The 22,073-nt window shown below is 38.8% G+C and overlaps 1 protein-coding gene across 1 annotated transcript in view; it reads right to left on the bottom strand.

Annotated features, from left to right (window-relative positions):
* Nucleotides 1–15,097: 15,097 nt before the first annotated feature.
* Nucleotides 15,098–22,073, bottom strand: part of RAB10 (RAB10, member RAS oncogene family) — a 181,530-nt gene continuing 174,554 nt past the window's right edge. Inside the window, exon 6 of the mRNA XM_030198636.1 lies at nucleotides 15,098–15,525. Coding sequence (XP_030054496.1) covers nucleotides 15,442–15,525 — 84 coding nt within the window. The 3' untranslated portion in view covers nucleotides 15,098–15,441. The remainder of the gene's footprint in view (nucleotides 15,526–22,073) is intronic.

The raw sequence follows: 22,073 nt of genomic DNA, 5'->3' as shown, positions 1-22,073 counted from the left end.
TCTGGTCCCTCCCCATTTGTTCATGCAGAACATAGCTAGCTAACTGGCATTGTTGACCAATCTCTGAAAGCCTTCAGAGCAGTGCTTCTCAAGCCATTCCTGGAGCATCCCCCACACCAGCCAGTCTAGTCTTCAAAGATAACTATAATAAATAAGCACAAGATAAATTGGCATACAATTAGTTTAAAATATTTTATCACCCTTCAAACAAGTACACTACAGCAGTTTACAATGGAAATAGAAGAGGAAAGATGGAAGAGCTAATGTCTCAGAACCACACCACCATCTCCTTGAGGTCCTTGGGATTTAAGGTAAGGCCCAACAATGTCGATTTGCCTAAGAGCAAAGGAGGACTTCATCATAGCTGTAATACGATTGTTATGTGTCAAGAAAGTGTCTAGGTATACACACATAAGTTACCTGATTCTGAAAAGGAGTAAGAGTACCTTTAAAAGAGGGTACCAGGATGGGAGATGGAGGCAGTGCATGCAACTCTCTCATGAATATTGTGGAAATCCTGAACACCAGGCAGGTTCAAGGGTACACCAAGAACAAACCAATCCTTGGGACACACCTAGCCAGTCAGAATTTCAGGTCCATAATGAATATGCATGAGAGATTTGCATAAAATGGAGGCAATGCATGCAAATTTATCTCCTGGATATTCGTGGTATCTAGAAAACCTGACTGGCTAGGTGTGTCCTGAGGACTAAGTTGAGAACCCCTACCTTAGTCTGTTCCAAACTACCTTTATGTTAAGAAACATCTGAATGCACAAGAACCAGCATATATACATATATAAAATAGTGGTAAGCTTAAGGATGTGTCAACAGAGAAGAATGAGTGCAATGTTACAGCTCCATCGTTCAAAGCAGTGCTCCTATTCAGGGAGGACAGGATAACCCCTTGATTACTGACAGCTACCACTTTATTCACAAATAGTTCATACATTGTGGCATGCTCTGGCCATAGTTCAAAAACTTGTGTGGAGAAGAAATATCTGAAGCAGCTTTTAATGGGCAGACCAAAAGTCTTGAGGGTGAAGCCCTTCTACATAATCTCCCTAGCCCAGGCTGGAAACATCAGTGGTTAGAAAATTGGGCAGATCTGATTGACTCCGCTGCTGAGCAATTTGTACTGCATCACATCATCCTGAGTAGCTTGTAGCCATTGAGAATGTAGCATACACCAGGCTTATCTCACATTGCAACATGGCAAAGGGAAAAGTTAACCATTGATGGCATGAGACCCAATATTTAATGTTTCATGCTAACTAATCCTTCATAGATGAACACCTCTCATACAAATTGTCTAGAAGTACTTCAATCAATACTTAATTGAAATAAGCTTCAGGTGATTGGAGTAACTTATCACAAATCCTAGTGACTCCAACACAAATTGTTTTGTGTAATGAAACCCTACAACACTCCCAAGCTGTGCCGTTCAACAGCTAAAGTGATGTAAAAAAGCCCCCCCTTTCCTGATGTCCCTGTTACTGTATATATATGTCAAATTGAATGGTTTCTGATCGTGTAACTTCCCCCCCCCCCCCCCCAAACCTAACTGGTTGCACCACCTTTAGCAGCAATAGTTGCAAACATTTCCCATACTTTGATATTGGTCTTTATTTTGTTACATTTGTACCCCGTGCTTTCCCACTCATGGCAGGCTCAATGCAGCTTACATGGGGCAATGGAGGGTTAAGTGACTTGCCCAGAGTCACAAGGAGCTGCCTGTGCCTGAAGTGGGAATCAAACTCAGTTCCTCAGGACCAAAGTCCACCACCCTAACCACTAGGCCACTCCTCCACTCTCACTTTGCCATTGAGAAATATTAGTCCACTCTTATGCTTTGAGAAACATTCATAGGTTTTTGTGTTATGAACTACTCGTCAGTCCAAAACTTTACTTCTATTTCTCCTCAGGAATGTAGATGTAGACTTTTGTGTTTTGGATCATTGGCTTGCTAAACAACCCAATTATGCTTCAGCTTATGGACAGCTGATCAGATATTCTCAAGAAGTTTCTGGTACAGAACAGAAAGTGTGGTTCTTTCAATAACAGCAAGGTTTCCAGGTCCTAAGACATCACCATGTTTTGACTGTTGGCATTAATTATATAACTATCACAAATTTGTTTTTGACAATATATAACTACTTAGAATATAATTTTATGTGCTCACATTTTCAAGGGCCATTCACACACCTTAACAGTCTAAATTATATAATCCTATGTTTATAATCATTGCACATTGGTTATACAAAAAAAAAAATCACCTAAAGTGACCAAAGCATTCAAATGAGTGGAGGAGTGGCCTAGTCACTTAACCCTCCATTACCCCATGTAAGTCACATTGAGCCTGCCATGAGTGGGAAAGCGCAGGGTACAAATGTAACAAAAAAAAAAAAAAAAGGTCATTAAACAACATTGGATGCACTTAACTAAATGACTTTTTCAGGTCCCGACACAGACCATGAAGGCTGCATCAAGGCACCAACTTATAGAGCTCAAACTGTGCAATTATCTCTGCAACATATGGGACACGTGAGCACCCTGGGAACCAGCGAAGGTGACTTAATATAGTGGGCGTATCTATATCATGACTCTTTATATTAATTTTTCCTATTTTGTTCCCATCAGCTGATTTGTATTTCTCTATGATGTCATTGTAAACTATATTAAGTCACCCTCACCGGCTCCCGGGGTGGTCACGTGCCATGTTTAAATGTGGACCATACCCACTTACAGGTAGCCTGGCATTTTGTCAATGCATGAAGCACACCATTAAGGTAATTGTCCCACCTCCCATCCTAATACTTTGGAAATATTATTTTTAGATGGTGAATGTGCACTTTAGGACTTTATTTTGTGATATTGCTCTTTATTTTCAGAGACAATGGCACAGTTTGAGCTTTATGAGTGGGTGCCTTAACACAGCCTTTGTGACAAAAAATGGTCCATGTCAGGAAACAAAAAAGTCAATGTTAAGTGCATCCAATATTGTCTAATGAATGTTTGAATGCTTTGGTCACTTCAGGTGATGTGCAATGATTATAAATATTGGGATATATAATTTATACCATTAAGGTCTGTGAATGTCCCTTGAAAATATTCTAAGCACAAATAATTCTAAGATTTCTTTACAAAATATATGATGGTTATACACTGGTTTCACAAAAAATGTGGCATATTATTATCCCAGGGATTCTATATTACAATTTCCTCTCGATTTTGATGTTGGGCATCAATTATATCCTGCCTCTTACCCAAGGTGGGGTAAAATTAAACTGTTCAATACAATAGCAAAATCAATAAACTAACTATAAAAAAGAAAAAACAACCCAACACAAGCACAGTCCCATATGCTGCCCTAAATAGATAACAGGTCAAAGCTTTCTTGACTGGTGACATATCTTTCAACATCCTCATAGCCATTGGTAACCAATTCCAATCTAATGGTGCTACAGAAAAAATTCTACATCTATTTCTCCTAAAGAAAATGACCATAGATCAGGAATGGTAAGCAAACCAGAATTTTCAAAGCGCAAAGACCATAACAGATAATAAAACCTTTACCACCGCTTTCAAAGATAAGGATGGGTGGTACAATGCCTGATGAACCAATAACAATTATCTGTATTTAACTCTAAAGGCAACAGGAATCCAATGCAACAAATCAAATGAACAGTAATATGTTTGAACCAAGAGACATTCAATAGGCAACGCACCACAGAATTCTGAGCAAAGAATGAATAAGGGTCTCAGATAGGCCCAAATATGTTACAGTAGTCTAAATGTGTCAACCCCATGACCTGTACTACTGTCCAGAAATTATCAAAAGCATAATTTTAAATTCACCCATTGAAGTTGGAACACCGTATTTTGCTTTGCACCAGACAAAATGGAACCTGTGTGCTCCAAAGAGTTCCACTTTTGTCTCATCTATCCATAGATTAACCCAAAAGACTTGGGAGAACATCCAGGTGTATTTTTGGAACTTTGAGACAAATGTTGGTTTTATCCTTAGATAGCAGTGGGTTCTGCCTCACTACTCTCCCATGAATCTCATTTTTGCCCAGTCTCCTCCTCATTGTTGAGTCATGGAAACTGACCTTAGCTGAGGCTAGAGAGGTTTGCAGTTCTTTGGATTTTTTTTCCTGGGATGTTTTGTGACTTCTCAGACGGCTGTTGCTGTGCTCTTGGGGTAATTTTAGCAGCATTGTTCCAAGTCTTCTCCAACTGGAGATGTGGTTTGGTAGAAATGGATTTGTAACCCTTTCTAGACATTTCAGCAACATTTTTTTCACCTCTTCTGGAAGTTCCTTTGATTGTAGCATAGCATCTTTATAGAAACTTGGTGGGGACTACTTCACTCTCATGGAACTTTCAATATACAGTATCATGAGGTTTAGATTCAAAAGGTCTAGCCGAAATCAAGCCTGTATTCAATCAGCTGAATCTAATTATCAACCAAATGCGGTCAATTGGTTGATTGAGTAATTAAGGAGAGTTACTTCTTCAAATGGACAATTACTATTTAAAATCTGGCTTTGTGTGTTTACTCATGTTCCCTTAAGTCTAATAGCCTTTTGGTTTAAAGATCAGAAACCATTCAGTATAAAAACACATGCAGTAAGCGGGGAAATTGAAAGGGGGAGGGGATACATTTTCACATCACCAATTACTGTAATATGGGTGAAATGTATGTGTGTATATATATCTATATCCTGTTGAAACATTGTAAGTACTGGAGTTGACACTAGACCTAGAGAACAGCATATAGAATAGGAAGTGGGTTTTCCCTATTAGGGGCCTGTAAATTCCAGATATCTGAACACTGTCACATGCCAAATCAGGTAGATTACTGTTAATTCCTTACTATGGTTCTGCTTTATCGATTAAAGCAGTTCCAGTTGGTTCAAAATGTAACATAACAGCCATACTGAGTCAGCCCAATGGTCCATCGAGCCCAGAATCCTGTTTCCAATAGTGGCCAAGCAAGGCCACAAGTACTTGCCAGAAACCCTTAGATCTTCCTAAGCTAATTATCTGGTAATTACAATAGCCAAATTGAGAGTATTAGTTATCTGGCTCCATCAGTACATATTGCACTACAAGTGCAGAGGCTTGAGCGTGCATATAAGAGAAAGGTGTCAAACTTGGCTTTTTGAAAAGGTTTTCACTAATATAGTAAATTATGGTCCACTTACAGTATCATGAGCCTCTGGCAGCCTGCAGCCATTGGCCTTTTCATGTATTTACAGTTGTCATCTAAAATAATTTGTTGTTGTGCATCCACATGAGTCTACAAGTTATTGCTTGATTTTACTGCTGCTTACTTTCTAGCTTTGTGCACTGCATTAATGCATCTCTGATAAGGGGTTTTACTAATAGACAATTTGGTTACATCTCTATGGGTGAAAGCATCCTTTTGAGCATAGCCAGTCTCCTCTTTTTTTTTTTTTTTACAAAAGGAGTGTAAGGTGCCTATGGTAACCACCCTGAACTCCCTTTACCAATGATTTGTTCAAAATCTAGGATACAATAGCAACCTCCTGCTTTCTTTGGGATAATTTTAAAATCTCCCACCCTCTTTCCTCTGGTGGAACTAGATCAACATCAGCTTTGAAGAGAGATTGCTCCTGTAATAGAGGTGACCCTTGAACTGCTTGCTGGATAAGTCAATAGTGTGTACCTGGACTTTCCAAAGGCATTTGACAAACTATCTCACGAAAAACTCCTGAGGAAATTAGAAGGTCATGGCAAAGGAGGTAATGTCCTATTGTGAATTAAAAAACTGGTTAAGAGAGAGAGTATGGTTAAATGGAGAAGGGTAGATAGTGGGGTTCCCCAAGGCTCTATGCTGGGAATGCTGCTTTTTAACACATTTATAAATGATCTAGAAATGGGAATAACTAGTGAGGTAAATTAAATGTGCTGACACAAAGTTATTCAGTCCCAAGAAGATAGTGAAAAACTTTTTTTTTGTCATCTGACATTAACATAAGCAAGTGCAAAGTGATGCATGTGGGGAAAAAGGAACACAAACTTTAGCTACATGATGCAACGCTCCACATTAGGAATCACTAATTGTTATCAATTATACATTGCAACCCTCTGCTCAGTATGCAGCGGTGGCTAAGAAAGCAAATAGAATGTTAGGAATTATTAGGAAAGGAATGTAAAACAAAAATGAGAATGTTATGTCTCTGTATCACTCCATGGTGCAAGTGCACCTCGAATACTGTGCAATTCTGGTCACTGCATCTCAAAAAGATACAGCAAAATTAGAAGAGGTACAGAGAAGGGCAACGGAAATTCTAAGAGGGCATGGGATGACTTCCCTATAAGGAACGATTAAAGCAGCTCGGGTTCTTCAGCTTGGAGAAGAAATAGCTGAGGGGAGATATGATACAGATCTATAAAATAGAATGGAACGGATAGAGGTGAATCATTTCTTTACTATTTCCAAAAATACTACGACTAGGGGGCACACAATGAACCTACTAAGTACAAAATTTAAAACAAACTGGAGAAAATATTTCTTTATTCAACTTGTAATTAAACTCTGGAATTCATCACTAGAGAATGTGGTAAAAGCAGTTAACTTAGCAGGCTTTAAAAAGGTTTGGTTAATTTCCTAAAAATCCATAAATAAAGACATTTTAAAGATAGACTTGGGAAAATCCATTGCATATCCACTGCTTATTTCTAGAATAAGCAACATAAAATGTATTTTATTGCTCTGGGATCTTGCCAGGTACTTGTGACCTGGATTGGCCACTGTTCAAAACAGGATACTGGGCTTGATAGACCCTCTCGGTCTGACTCAGTATGGCAACATTTATGTTCTTATGGTCTTAATCCGATGAGATCTCCAATTGACAAAAGTCAGCACTGGGGTTCTCAATATACTAGAAAGCAAAACACCTGAGGTCATATGGGGGTCAGTGGTTCATATAAAGCCTTATTAATAATAATAATTTTTCCTCCAATAGAATGTTCTTAAAAATAGACACATACTGACCATATCTATCTAAATCTGGTAAAAATGCCTATCCCCAGGGTATGACTGAGTTGCTAGTGGTAGCTTTCAGGAATGCTGTCATCTAAAAGGAGAACAAAGTCCCTGCTGGTGCTGCCATGAATAAAGCAGCAGAAAATACTGTTTTTCTGGTGACACAATACCTCACTAGGTTCCATTAATATTCCTGAAACAGTACAGCTTGTCAATGATAATAACCAAACTGGCGTTCACTATCTCCTGGATTCTTCTTTCCAGTCCTCCTCAAAAATTGCAAATGTTACAACTGTATAGGAAGCAGGGCGATGATCTCCTGGCACAACTACAGTCTTCTAGTGGTGGCACTGTCCTCCACAGAAATGGTCACAACCTCCAGATCATCCCAAAGTGGAGTGGCTCCCTAAGGATACTTGGAGAAGAGGTACAGCTTTTTTCTCTCTGGTTCCAGTACTGTGCATCAAATCTGATTTCTCCATGTTACTGCTGAAGCAGAAACCCTCATTCATCAGGTTGGAGTGGAAGATGCTGTTTCTTTGGTCTTTAGTAGTGTTTGACTTTGATAAAGATTGATTCACTACCAGTATCTGGTACAGCCTCTGGCCTTCCATAGTAAATGGATCAAGTTTTATCTGCACTAGGTTGGCCCAATGGCCTCTATGAGTCATCTGTATACAGGCATTACACATCTATATCACAAAAAAAGGATTTGAGGGAGTATGATCCCATTATACTAAGGCTAAATGTGCCTCATATCAATGGTCCTCTAAGCCTTGAAACAGCTGATTGCGAACTCTGGCCAAAGTCGATGTGATAGACTGACCACTTGCACATTACCTGTTCTACTTGATAATTAAGTAAAAATTGTTTTCATGTTTGGGGATCCACTTGAAGTCAGTTCTGTGAAGTCAGCATTTTTACACTACAGTTTTGGAGTTAGAAGGGTTTTTTTTTTTTTTTTTTTTTGAGCCTGTGAAGATTAAACAGCCCGTTGATTTCTTTGTTTTTCAGTGTTGTTTTTGGATGGTTGGTTGGGCTTTCTGCTGAGGCTTTTTCCCCCCTTTTCTTCAAAAGGAAATATTGAACTTTACACCTAAAATATTCTGCAATGCACTTCACAGAACCAGTCATACATACAGAAAAATACTTTGGTGCCAATATATGAGAGAAATATTATAGGCATTACGTCTACAGCTGTCATTCTGGACATTTAGGCACCGTCTACAAACATTATGCAGGTCTAGTGATGTACATTATGCAGCCACAAGGCCAACCAAAGCTCTCAAGGCCCACGAGGAAAAGAATGTAAGCTTACAAAGTAGTGGAACGCACACCATCTGCCCGCATAAACATTGATAAAGATTATATAGCTTGGTATCCACCTACATTAAATGAGAAAAAAATTCTCATACTAAAGCAAATTACTCCTTAAAAATTAGGGGCTCTCCCCTCCGAAGGGACACCACCTTGTAAGTGGTGGAGGGGCTTCCGTGTTTTAATGACTCAGAGGGCTATGCTGAAGGGTTACCCATATCAGACAGGCCGCTGAGGAGAAACCAAAGAGTGTCCCAAATTAGGGAGAGGGGAAAGATGGTGACCTGAAGCTCGTACACTCAACGGCCCAGCTGTCCTCTGAAGTTCAGTTTTTGTTCACTTGAAATTTCCTCTCTGCATTGCAGTTGCCTTAACAGAGGAAGGGGACAATGGGGGGTTAGCCGCCGATGACCAGCGTTTTGTCCCCTGTGCAACAAGTGTGGGACCGCTGTGTGATGAGCTGCCCATAGATGACTGGGTTGATGAGTCCTTTGATTAGCGCCGACGAAGGAGCGTCGATGCTCTTGGACCTGGAAACAACTTCATCGCTCAAAAATCATTTAACCACCATGCCCAAAGGAGTAGAGGAGTGAGTCAGGAGTGTATGCTGAAACGGAAGTCGTTTACAGCTGAACCCGTGTCAGCGGTGCTACTCCTAAACCCTTAAGAGTTATCAGCTTGGAGTTTTTGGCTCCCGTGGAGGTTGCATTGAATGTCATCTGGAGGGTGCTCCAGGACCTGACGGTGGTAGAGAATGACTTTGCTTCAGATATAGTCTTGTTAATGAGCCACATGGATAATCTAATCGAATCCTTTGAGAATATACAGCAAATGAAGTTCTACTGAAGTAGGAAATGGTTAAGATTTGAAAATGATAAAAGACCAGAAAAAATTTGAATAAAATGAATATTGTTGCAGATGATTAATATCGAGATTGTTGTTTTCCCAGAGTTCCGGGTATGACTCCTAATGTTTTTTTTCCCTCTGAAATGATTCCTCTTAATATATTAATTCAAAAGGAGTGGAGCCTGTGAAACTGGGATTACTTTAATCAGCGGAAATTGGATTGGAGATTCAAGGGTTTGTATTGTTAAACAATTTCTGGTTTTAAAAGGGGAAAAAAAATGAAATCAGGTGTATTACTTTCACTAATATTGGACAATAAGTATCTTTCCAATGAAATTGATGGACTATGCACCGTTATGGTCTTGAAGAAACCAACCAGATGATCAATGTGGAATAATGATTTAGATAAATAATAACTGGGGATAATCGGGTTAATACCACGTTTTCTTTGTTTGCTGTTGCTTAAATTGATCTCCTTTTGCCTTGTTTCACTCTCCCTATTTATTTTGTAGTCTAAGAAAGAGAAAGATTGTATAAAATCCATTTATCTTGTTGAGATTGTTTTCTTCTAATATTGTTTTAATGTACAATCATCTCTGTTTTACTGTTTTGCAAGTGATCCTTGTAAAATGAAAAAATTATAAATGATTAAAAAAAAATTAGGGGCTCTGTTTACTAAGCCTCATTATAGGCACGTTAGCATCTAACATGCATTAACCGTGTACAAGTCAATATCCCTATATGCGCCTACACGGTTAGCGCATGGCCTAATTGTAGACATGTTAAAAATGCTAACACGCCTTAGTAAACAGGGCCCTAGATGTCAAAAGCTTTTTATAAACCACAGTACTGCAGTAATTTTGTCTTGCACCTGTTTTCAGCATTATCACACAAAATAAAACATGGAAAAGAAAATAAGGTACCACCTTTTTTTTATTGGACATAACTTAATACATTTCTTGATTAGCTTTCGAATGTTGCCCTTCTTCGTCAGATCAGAAACCTTCGAAAGCTAATCAAGAAATGTATTAAGTTATGTCCAATAAAAAAGGTATCATCTTATTTTCTTTTCCATGTTTTATTTTGTTTGATTTCTATTGATAACCTTAAGAGTGGACTAACACGGCTACCACACTCCTCTACTCAGCATTATCACTAATCCAGAACAATACCTTTAAATTTAAATTTTGCTGGATTAGTGATAATTATTTAATTCACATAATTAAACAAGCATTCACCATTCATATTTTGAGGTTTATTTTGAAAAGTCACTTGGATTCTCAGCTCAAATAAAACTTCTATAAATGGTATCACTTTCCCTTCATGTACTTCACCAAAGAAAAATAAAAGCAAAATCAGAACATTGGACAGCTTAATGATTTTTATATAGAGAACCAGAAGTAGACAATCTAAAAATATTTCAGTTTATTAAACTTGAAGTAGAATGGGAAATGCAATTTGCAGTTAAGTCCCAAAGAATAATGTTTTGTTCAACTGCCGGGCAGTCATTTTATACAAGGGTACATTTCTGTTCCACCATGAAGCGAATAAAAGCGCACAGCTTGAACACTTATACAAAACATGATTAACATGCCACTTTCTCCTCTTCTCAAATAGTGCAGTTCATATAACAGCTTTCACACAGCACTGCAAAAAGTAAGAGGACCAGTTAGAGTAGCTAACCATTTCTTAATTTATAGGGGGAGAGAGGAATGGAGAAAGCAGAAACCCAAGAATTAATTCCCTTTCTATCTGCACACCTACTGCCGTAATAACCAACAGACAGAATGGGCAAGGACTGATGTCCACAAGATATTTACACACTGATTCAGCTACTGCAGATTACTGACAAATTCTCAGTGAATACTAAATACCAGCATTTTCATTCAGACAGTGTAAATTGGGACAAATCAATAGGGCACTATTTATACAGAAGTGTAATGTGATGACATGGTATCAAAATCTGCTTGAATAACCAAAAGAACATTTTTAATGAATTGAGAATTACAGGAGATTACTGTGAGCTAACAAGTACTGCTTGCCTAATTAGTTTTCCCTCTAAATAAGAACCCAATATTCTAATACGTAAGGTATGCACATTTGGACCCAAGTCTGATGGATGATTTGAATCACTGTTAACCCCCCCCCCCACCACCACCACACACACATTATCAAAATACAGGGAAATTAAGGTACAGATACTCAATAAAATGTCCAAGGCATAAAGGATTACCCAGAAGCTGCTTAACTTGGGTTCAAGGGACCAGTCAGTGAGATGTACAAGCATCTTTAAAACAGTTATGCTGGATGATTACCCATACCTGAACAAATTCTGGAGGTGTCTGCTGAATCAGCTTTTCAAGAAAAGGTTAAACATAATCCTAAGTGTATTTTATCAAATCAATTTTGAGCATTGACTATCCAAAATATACTTTTCAGATTCATCATTGGAAATGTGTTAGATTCCCCAGCTTGTTTAGGGAAAATCCAAAATTTGTCAAATATGAACCATGTTAAAATTTTCCTGGTTGGAGCTCCAACTGAATGTGAATATATAGGAACCACACATCTAACTAATGCTAATACAGCATCAAACAAATACCTTTGTTTCAAGTCATAACGCTAGTCAGCCAACATTCAAACTGTCACATGAGCATATATGGGTAGAATGGAGCATATCTCCTACACTCTAGTCTTCAACAAATTTATATCTTACAATTAAAGTCGATTTCTTAACCCATTACCGACTGGATTTTAACATGGGAGACACCACTGAGAACACACAGTAAATGAATTTTTCTACTCGGCCCTCTCTCGCCAACAGGCATTACTTAAATAAAATGTTAAGGCAACACAATGTGGTGGCTGATAAAGGCTTGTACTCTATTAGTATAAAAACCATCAAAGCAATACTAGTATATGAAAAGAGGGGCATAGAATAAGAATGGTGACTGAAAACACACCGGCAAGGTTTGCAGAAGAAGTTGTAGGTGATACATTTCAGCATAGCCTGTAACTAGGTTATAATGTTTTCTATATTTCACCATTTATTAAAGCTAATAAGTGGCTCGAATTAGCCACCCACTGAAAAATGGAAACACTTAAAGACAGGGGTAACTATCAATTTACTGTAAAGCTGGCTATTCTTACCATAATAAATGTGTTTATAAAAGCTTATAGAACAGTAATGGTTATATTCCAACAACCTATTTTTTTTTTTTTTTTTAAGGAATGAGGAACTAGAAAATCAAATCACAAAGACTGGATAATCAAAACTCTGCATTCCAAGGATTAAAGAAAATGCATGAGAGGGGTGAGAGGATCTCCAACACTTAGCTGAAGATTAAGCTACCTTGGGGTTAACAAGCTATAGAGAAAAATATCTGAATTTCATCTGGTGGCATTCTGGAAACATAAGTAGACACACAAGATGGCCATGCTCAGTGTGCTGCTGCGGCGGCTAAGAAAGCACACGGAATTGTTGAGTATTATTAGGAAAGAGATGGAAAACAAACACGAGGATATTATAATGCCATTGTATCACTCCATGGTGCGACCACACCTTGAGTATTGTGTCCAATTCTGGTCGCCACATCTCAAAAAAAGATATAAAGGAATTGGAGAAGGTGCAGAGAAGGGCAACGAAAATGATAAAGGGAATGGAACGACTTCCCTATGAGGAAAGGCTGAGAAGGTTAGGGCTCTTCAGCTTGGAGAAAAGGCGGCTGAGAGGTGATATGATAGAAGTCTACAAGATAATGAGCGGATTAGAGCAGACAGATGTCAAGCGTTTGTTTACACTTTCAAACAACAACAAACCCAGGGGACACAAGATGAAGCTAGAATATGGTAGATTTAAAACAAATAGGAGAAAGGTTTTCTTTATTCAGCGTGTAATTAGACTCTGGAACTTGTTGCCGAAGAATGCAGTGACAGCAGCTGGCCTTACGGAATTTAAAGGGGGTTTGGACAGATTCCTGAGGGAATAGTCCATTGAACATTTTTTCTTTGGGGGGGTGGGGGGGCAGGTTCTTGAAGCCTGGATTGGCTGCTGTCATAGGCAGGATGCTGGGCTTGATGGACACTTGCTCTTTTCCCAGTATGGCGGTGCTTATGTACTTATGTGCATATACAGCTATCCAACAGGAAAAGCAGCAGTTAACCAGTAATGTAATACATGTTACTAGATAGGAGTGCCTCTGAAGTTGTGCCTTGCACATTAAAACTAGAGCTTCCACAGTGAGCTTGGCAAATATTTCCAATGTTCCAACATATACAATATAAATTAAAATCTCCAACCAAGGGAAAAGAAAGCAGCATGTAGATATGAAAGAAAACCTTACATTAGAAGAAATGTTAATAGTAATACAGAGGACAAGGTCAATGACTAAACACTTCAGTGCATCTGTGCGCTCAACTTCAATATACTTAATATAGTAGCGATGGGACAAAAAGTACTTGCTTATACCAAATTTGTGCATTCATCACTGCCGAAAACACATCAATAAACAGTTGGAAATTTGAGAAAAGTTTTATAATCAATTCTTCAGTGCCTTTTATTAACTCTTTAGGATTTATTCTTATTAACAAAGAAAATTCATGTTTGTCACAAAACTTGAAAATATCGTTAGACTGATCAATAAGGGGGGCTACTATATCATTTATTATTACAATGTGTTTTACTATCACTAAAACTGCATTTAATACAGATAAGCACTATAGTAAAAAGACTAATTTTTAGAATAATTTCTGTGTAAGGGAGAGGGGAAGACCCAAAATATAAGTGCAACAATCTAGGGTGTGTTAAACGATTACATCGCACGATGTCAGATCCTCGAGGCATTTTGGTGTCATGCCTCAAAGAAATGCATGAAAAAATGTTGGAATACTTAATTGTATGCATTGCTCACCTAGGGCTAGATATACTGAAGTGTTCTAAAGTCAATGTCATTTGGTAAATATGTCCTACTGTGTAAGATGGTACCCATGGAAAATACGCATTAATATGTGTTAGCTCAGGGCGGCACCTTTCAGTAAATCTAGCCCTTACTGCAATAACATTTTTGAAGTAGCCACAAAATCCTGTTTATCGGAGCTGGATAAAAGTTGAACAGAATTAACAATTTAACAAGTACAGCTAGGCTTAATATTTTGGTTAGTGCCAGAATTCACATGTACTATCATTTAAGAAATTTGGAGACCATGCATAATTTAGTTACTTATGTGGTCTGACTTTAGAAGACATTCAGCTGCTAAGAAAAGATGAACTGCCAGCACTCCATGAGAAGCACAGGCTATCTGGAAATCTCACTATTTCAAAAAATTTGATAATTGGTGGATGGACTTCAAGCTGCTATTTCATAATGTTCCTTGGACACAGTTTCTTTACATTTAATCCAAGAAAGCTTTCCACCCCAGATTCCTTGCTAACGCGTCAAACCACAGCAAATGCAAGGCCAGTGGAAAGAGGGAGATCTTTGCAGCTAAACCAACCTTTCATAAATGCCAAGGGCAGATCTTTAGTTTGGAGTTGTGTACCTGGATAACTGAATACATCAAATTAACATTACCCAGGCCATATTCCAAAACAATTTGTTTAATGACATTTAATCAAATGTGAACAAGATAGAAAAGAATGCACTACTTATACTCATTTGCCACATCCCTATGTAAATGCAGTATGGTAAGAAAATTAAAGTCACTTAAGGCACAGCACAAAATAAACCCCATAAAGTTAATGTGACACAAAATTATTTGTCCTTTTTGTTGGTGCAGGTTTATAAGATAGTAATTCAATCATCATCCATCACAGAAAATTCCACCATTGTACAATAACAAAATTGTTAATTCTAACTTTTATTCTCATACAGTTTTTGTAGAGTAGAGTTGAAATGATTGCTATAAGTTTTTTTGTTTGTTTTTAATATTGATAATGGGACTATGATACAACCAAAATGTAGTGGTGAGTTAAGCGGTACATTTAAAATGAGAAGTCACAGACATGATTTCTTTCTTTTCTTCTATACATTTTGTTTTGTTTTTTTTTTTGTTTGCTTTTTTTTTTTTAGAAATTATATTGTCAGCAAGCAGTCAAATGGAAGGCAAGGGATGTTTGGATGTTTGTTTTTCTGTTATGGGGAGAGGATGAAATTTGTTTTACAGGTTAAAAATTGGAAGGGAAGTGGTTTATTTTTGCAGCAAGAAAAAAAAGAATGAAGGGAAGAGGGGGCAGTGGATGATGTCTGTAGTAAAGGAGAACGCTCAACAACATTTGCTTTTCCAGCCCGTCACTCCGCCTCCACTGCTGATATCCACGTTCTCACTGTTGGGCTCTTTAACAGGAGTCTGGAACAAAAGAGAAGACAGAATGAAACCAAATCTCAAGAGACATTCATTTATTTACTAAAACTTGGCTTTCCCCCATGTCAAAGTATAATACAAATGCCATCAATAACACACACTGAACATGCTAAACACTAATCTTTTTGAGACATTCCAATGGACACTACAACAAAGAGGGCCTGGAGATAATGGCATCTAGCTTGTCTCTTAAAAGAGGCCTTTGTTGTTGCATTGAGGTTTAGTGTCTAATTAGTAGTGTGATATAAATGTATTGATGGAACTCCACATTGCAGCTTTGTGAATAGTCTCAATGAATGCTGTCATGGCTCTAACATTTTAATTTCATTTCTCAACATTTATAGTCCACACTATCTTGCTAATCCTAGGTGTATTACATAACATACATCATAAAACAAGTTCCATTAAGGATGATCACAACTGTGCCACCAGCTAAACTTATGAGCACTGGCATGCTTTCGGTTAGAAAAGCCTCAAGAAGCTCCCAGCAACAGGCTGCAAGAGTGGGACTTCCTCATCAGTGACACAAAAAAACCTCCTTAAACATTAAATGGTGTTGAATGACCAACGTTGAACAGTTTCATTATAATCAAAGGTCTCTAGAGCAACTGTCAGCTTTTGAACATCATATATTTTCAACCAGTTGACCCTGATGCAGCCTTTTCGAAACGCTGGCCACCGTTGGTCACGGTCGGCTTTGTTAAAACTGGAAAGAAGAGACCCTAAAGCTAAGTACTCTGATTATAATTAAACTGTTCAACGCTGGTCATTCAACACCATTTAATGTTTAAGGAGGTTTTTCTGTGCCAATCATGAGGAAGTCCCGCTCTTGCAGCCTGTTGCTGGGAGCTTCTTGAAGGGTACATAACTACCCTTCATGGTAGCTTACAGTTTTGGTTTATTTAGAGGACTCATTTCATTTTATTACTGTGATTTACATCAGGGTTCCTCTCCCTCGTTTATGTTGTAGTTTATTTCTAATGTATGCTTTTCAGTTAGGCCTGTCTGGAGATACCAGACTCTAATTGGATTGTAATAGAAATCCCAGGACTGTCTGGGTCACAAGAAAGGAACCTGGTCAGCTCCAGATAGAAGGCAAACATTCTTATGCTGTCCCAAATGCATAGGGTTTGTTTATACCTATGAACATGTGCCTGGGGAAAGTTAATAGGATTATTTGTTATGGTGGAAATCTGCAGACAGAGTGAAGATAGTCAAAGGATGGAGAAAAAAACATGACAGGAGGCCTAGATGATTGAATGAATTTTAATTAAGATGACCCAACACAGCTATGTTTCGGTTGATGCCTGCGTCAGGGTTCCTTAAGTACTGTACAAGCAAAGTTAATATCAATAAGAGTACAGCTAGGGCATTCCTCTTACCTCATTTCAGGGTCTGATACAATGAAGCATATCACTTCCACATCTACCTTCCTAAAACTATCCTGTAAATTTGCAGTTCTGCTTTTGCTGGATAACACGAGAAGTCAGGAAAGGTAGAACTCTCTCATTTTAGGAGAGAGAATGTGGAAGTGATATGCTGGCTTAAGCCATGAAATGAGGTATGAGGAATGCCCTAAATGTACTCTTATTGATATTAACTTTGCTTGTACTTAAGGACTCCTGACTCAGGCATCAGCTGAAACAGTCGAGTAGGGTCACTTTAGTTATCTATTTTGTGAAATTTAATTATATTGCCTTTCAAACAAAAGGTATTGATGGTATTATCAAGTGTACAGCGCTGCGTACGTCTAGTAGCGCTATAGAAATAAGTAGTAGTAGTATTATCAAGGCAATTTACAATATATATATATATTTATACTGAAAAGCAAGCAAAAACAAGTTGAACAAGCATTAAATACAAAACACATACGGAAGGGTATAATAGCACAGTAATAAATCAGCAACAAACCACCCTAATTTAAAAAAAAAAAAAATTGGAGACACAATAGGAAAAACAGCCATCCTGTAGAGCTTCCATCAAAGTAAATTGTGGCATTTTTCTCAACCTCTTGGCTGAATCTGCTTTTAGTTGTTTTATCTTTTGCAGGATTGTGGTGGTTTTCTCTCTTCGTATGGTGGAAATCTGACCACCACAGAGTTTGGCACTTATGTCTCTACCCTTATGATGAAATTTTGGGTACAGCGGATAGGGCCTGGGCCCAAAATTTACCACTTTTGTGGGCTGAAGAAAGACAAGCCATTATTTTAATGAGCAAGAGAACAGAAGCTCCGAGAATGTTTTATCAGCTAGGTAAGCAGCATACTGAAGCCCCATAACAGGTAGCTTGACAGGAGGATTTAACTGAATCAAGTCTGCATAAATCTCAATTAAAGGCTGTACAAAAGTGACAGGCACTAACAGCATGACAGTAAACTTTTTTTTTTTTAAAGTGAGACTAAACTCCAAGTATAAGGTATGCAAGGTTGTTTGCCCTTACACTGTTTAATTTAAAACAGCCATTCCCAACCCAGTTCTTGGGGCACACCTAGTAGTCCCACTGGGTTTTCAGGATATCCACAATGAATATGAATTGCACAATGCGAGTTTCTGAATGCAATACCTCAATAGAATGCAAATCTAACAAGGTGTGCCCCAAGGACTGGGTTGGGAATGGCTGATTTAATAAGATTTTCTGGTGGATTCCTTTCTGGAAGCCAGAAAGATCTGAGACACCAACAAATTCTGAAAAAATGTATTGCTATTATTTTTTTTGCTCTCAACACGGAGGCTCTGAGGGCCAACAACCAGATGTTGAGGTGAAATTGCACTCAATCTATTTTATTAGAGCAGTGATTCCCTACTGGGGGAACCCCTAGCCAGTCAGGTTTTCATGATATCCACAATGAATATGTATGAGATAGATTTGCATATCAAGAAGTCAGTGAATGCTAATCAATCTCATGAATATTCATTGTGGATATTCTGAAAACATGACTGGCTGGGGTCCCCCCATCCCCCCAACAAAAGGTTTGGGACTTGCTGGATTAGAGTAAGGGAATTCCTCAACCAGACTGGTTCTCTCATGGATAGCTCTCAAAGAGGTGAGAATCAAATCTGTTTAGATGAAAGAAAAGCTATGGAACAATGTAGATCCTTGATCTCTCCTTACCTACCACAGGCCATCCCTTAACTCCTCCTCCTGTTTCCCAGGCTCATTTAGAATAGACTAGAAACAGGGCCTTTTTCTTTTCAGGTCCTTTTCTTTGGAACGCTTTGCCTCCAGTACTCTAACTTGAATTTTTCTAGCTTTAAAAACATTTTGAAAATCCATTTACTATGGCCTACAGAGCCTCCATCTGTGTCAGGCTATCCAGTGGGTAGCAATATTTCTGCATCTACCCTTTTGTTTATTCCTTTTCTATCTTTATTTCTTTCCTCCTGTCCTATTATTTTATGATGTTCTTTTCACTTTTAAGCCATTGGCTATGCTATTTTATGGTAAACCACTCTTTTTTGGCAAAGAAAGGCGGTATATAAATTTTTAATGAACTATAAAATTCATTCTGCAGTGATGGAAGAAGACATCTACCATCAGTCTGTCTTCTGATCCTCTACTAAAGCAGCTCTGCACTTTCCTGCTCATGGAGGTGGTGGTGAACAGATTCAGGAACCACTTGTATGGCTCCAGGGTCCAACTGAGTCTATTTATGCCTGTCAGAACAATTTCACTCTTTCCCTACCAGATATGTGGGCCCATAGGGTCATCCCATGTAAGATAGCCCAGTTTCACATATTGAAATTTTCCTGTTTAGATGAAACATTGACTACCTGGTTGTCTGAAATAGGACACATCTGTTGGCTATCTGATCTGTAAAAGCCCTCAGCATATAGACTACGGCTCCAAGTTTCAGACATCTATGTGAATTTCTTTCCCAGACTAGAGGCCCTTGGGGTAAAGCTCTTGCAACATGAGCTCCCCCACCCAAGCTGGAAATATTTAATCGGAATATTCTGCCAAGGATGATGCTGGAACAGTAGATCCCAGTCAAACCAGAAAGGAAGGCCAACATCACATGTCTGTTTTCTAATACAGATATTCATGGACCACAAGAGAACAAGTTCTACTGGAACTTTCATTTAATTTATTAGGTTTGGTATAGCACTTTTCATGAAAAGAATCAAGGTAGTTACAGATAAAAACAAAATTACCTGTAGCAGGTGTTCTGAGGAGAGAAGGATACAAGTCCTTATTCCCATAAAAGAACTTTTATTCAGAGTTGACATAGATATTTTGAGTCCATTCACCTGTGATGTGCAATCTCCCACACATTACAGTGTTTTCCAAGTCTAGTCCTGGAATACCAAGTTTTCAGGATATCCACAATGAATATGCATGAACTTTATTTGCATGCACTGCCTCCATTACATGCAAATCTCTTTCATGCATATTCATTGTGGATATCCTGAAAACCTGACTGGCAAGGAGTACTCTAGGACCGGACTTGGGAAACACTGCATTACAGGAATAAGAATACAATTCCTTGGGGAGGTGGGAGAGTATGCATTTTCTGCTGTTCGCGGAGAACACCTGCCACAGCTAAGTAACTATTTTCTCTGAGGCACATAGGATATTATAATCCTCACATGCAACTCTACCTAGAAGCAGCCATTAATAGAAAAAGGGGAAACCAACAGTGTTGCAAAACAAGACACCAATACTGTTTTCAGTAGAACAAGCCTTAATTTTTAAGGCAGCCTGGAACTGAAATAAATGGGCCTAGATAGATGGCATTGGATTCTAACCTCCAAACAGATTCTGGAGGACTGTCTGACCAGAACTACTGTAGTGCTAGGAATCTTGTCCTAGGCAACAGTGCAAACTGAACGTGTGGCCAGATATCCAAGTTGCAGCACTGCAAATCTCTTGTATGGAGACTGATCAAGAGGGCTAACCGATGTTGCCATAGCTCTGACCTTATTAGCCATGACATGACCTTCTACAGATTGGCCTGCCTAGGAATAATGTGAAGGTAATGCAGTCTGCTAGCTAATTCCCAAGTGTGCATTTGCCAACAGCAGGCCCCATACTTGTAGGGTCAAAACACACAAAAAGCTGGGTGGCATTTTCATGGAATTTAGTCTACTCCAGATAGAAGCCCAAGAGATGTACTTTCAAAGCACTCAGATTTACAAAATTCCACAGGTTACTATATAACTTTGTAAGTCTAAGTCCTTTGAAAATTAGCCTCCAAGGCTCTCTTGCAATTCAAAGTGTGCAGCATGCTTTCACCTTTGTGGGCATGAGGTTAAAATAGAACTCCAACACTATCTCAGGAAGAAACTTGTGCAAAAAAACATTCTGCTACTGAAAAATTAAAGAATAAGTTACTAGAGCTAGCTTACTCTGTGAGCTGAAGTAATTGCCACCAAAAACAAAACTTTCTGTGAAAGGTACTTCAGATGACAGGCAAGGAAGGGGCTTGAAAGGAGCTTTCATCACCATACTATGCTATGACCCCAGGACACTGCGGGTGATCTGATGGAAGACTTCAATAGAAGCAAGCCTTGCATAAAGTGTACAACTAAATGTTGTACAGAGATAGGTTTATCTTCTACATTATAAGTGGCAACTGAACTAAGGTACACCCTAATAGAATTGATTTTAAGCTCTAACAGATGTAAGAGAAAGCAGTTTTTGCATGGGACAAGAAGAAAAAAAAACCTAGGGCCTTTCTGTCACACCAGATGGGAAATTTCTGCCATTTGGAACTGTACAACTTTCTAGTAGAATCTCTTCTGGAACCATCAGGTAAATTCAAGGAAACCAATGCTTACCTCTCAACATTCAAGCTGAGAGCCAGGGACCTGATATTGGGATGTAGCATCCTTCCCCATACTTGTGACAAGTGTTGGAAACCAGCCCAGTCTCATGGGCTTCCTGAACAAATGATCCAACAGAAGTATGCACAAACCTGCCTTGCGCAATATGGGGGCCATTAGAATCATGGTTACCTGGTCCTGTACGAGTTTCAGAAATTTTTACTATTAGAGGTATTGGAGGATATGCATAACAGAAGCACCACACCCAAACGGAGGAAGGTATCTGATGCTAGTTTGCTATTGAGCTTATTTTCGAAAGAGATCGCCAGCCAAATCTGTAAAATCAAAAGCCAACTGCTTTTCGTCACGGAGCTGGCCAACCTTCAAGGGAAGGTACAGAAGGCGGGGCGGGGGCATGGTTATGACATAGCCAGCTTCACCCCATAATGGAAAAAAGATGGCCGGCTCAGACGAGCATTTCACCGACTGCACTTGGTCCATTTATTTATTTTTGTTACATTTGTACCCCGCGCTTTCCCACTCATGGCAGGCTCAATGCAGCTTACATGGGGCAATGGAGGGTTAAGTGACTTGCCCAGAGTCACAAGGAGCTGCCTGTGCCTGAAGTGGGAATCAAACTCAGTTCTTCAGTTCCCCAGGACCAAAGTCCACCACCCTAACCACTAGGCCAGTCCTCCACTCCAAGTCACAAAAAAGTGCCCCAATTGACTAGATGACCACCGGAAGGAATCGGGGATGACCTCCCCTTA

Source organism: Microcaecilia unicolor, chromosome 3 (assembly GCF_901765095.1).
Source record: "Microcaecilia unicolor chromosome 3, aMicUni1.1, whole genome shotgun sequence".
In the NCBI taxonomy this organism is placed as follows: Eukaryota; Metazoa; Chordata; class Amphibia; order Gymnophiona; family Siphonopidae; genus Microcaecilia; species Microcaecilia unicolor.
This window is presented reverse-complemented; position numbering and strand designations above follow the sequence as displayed.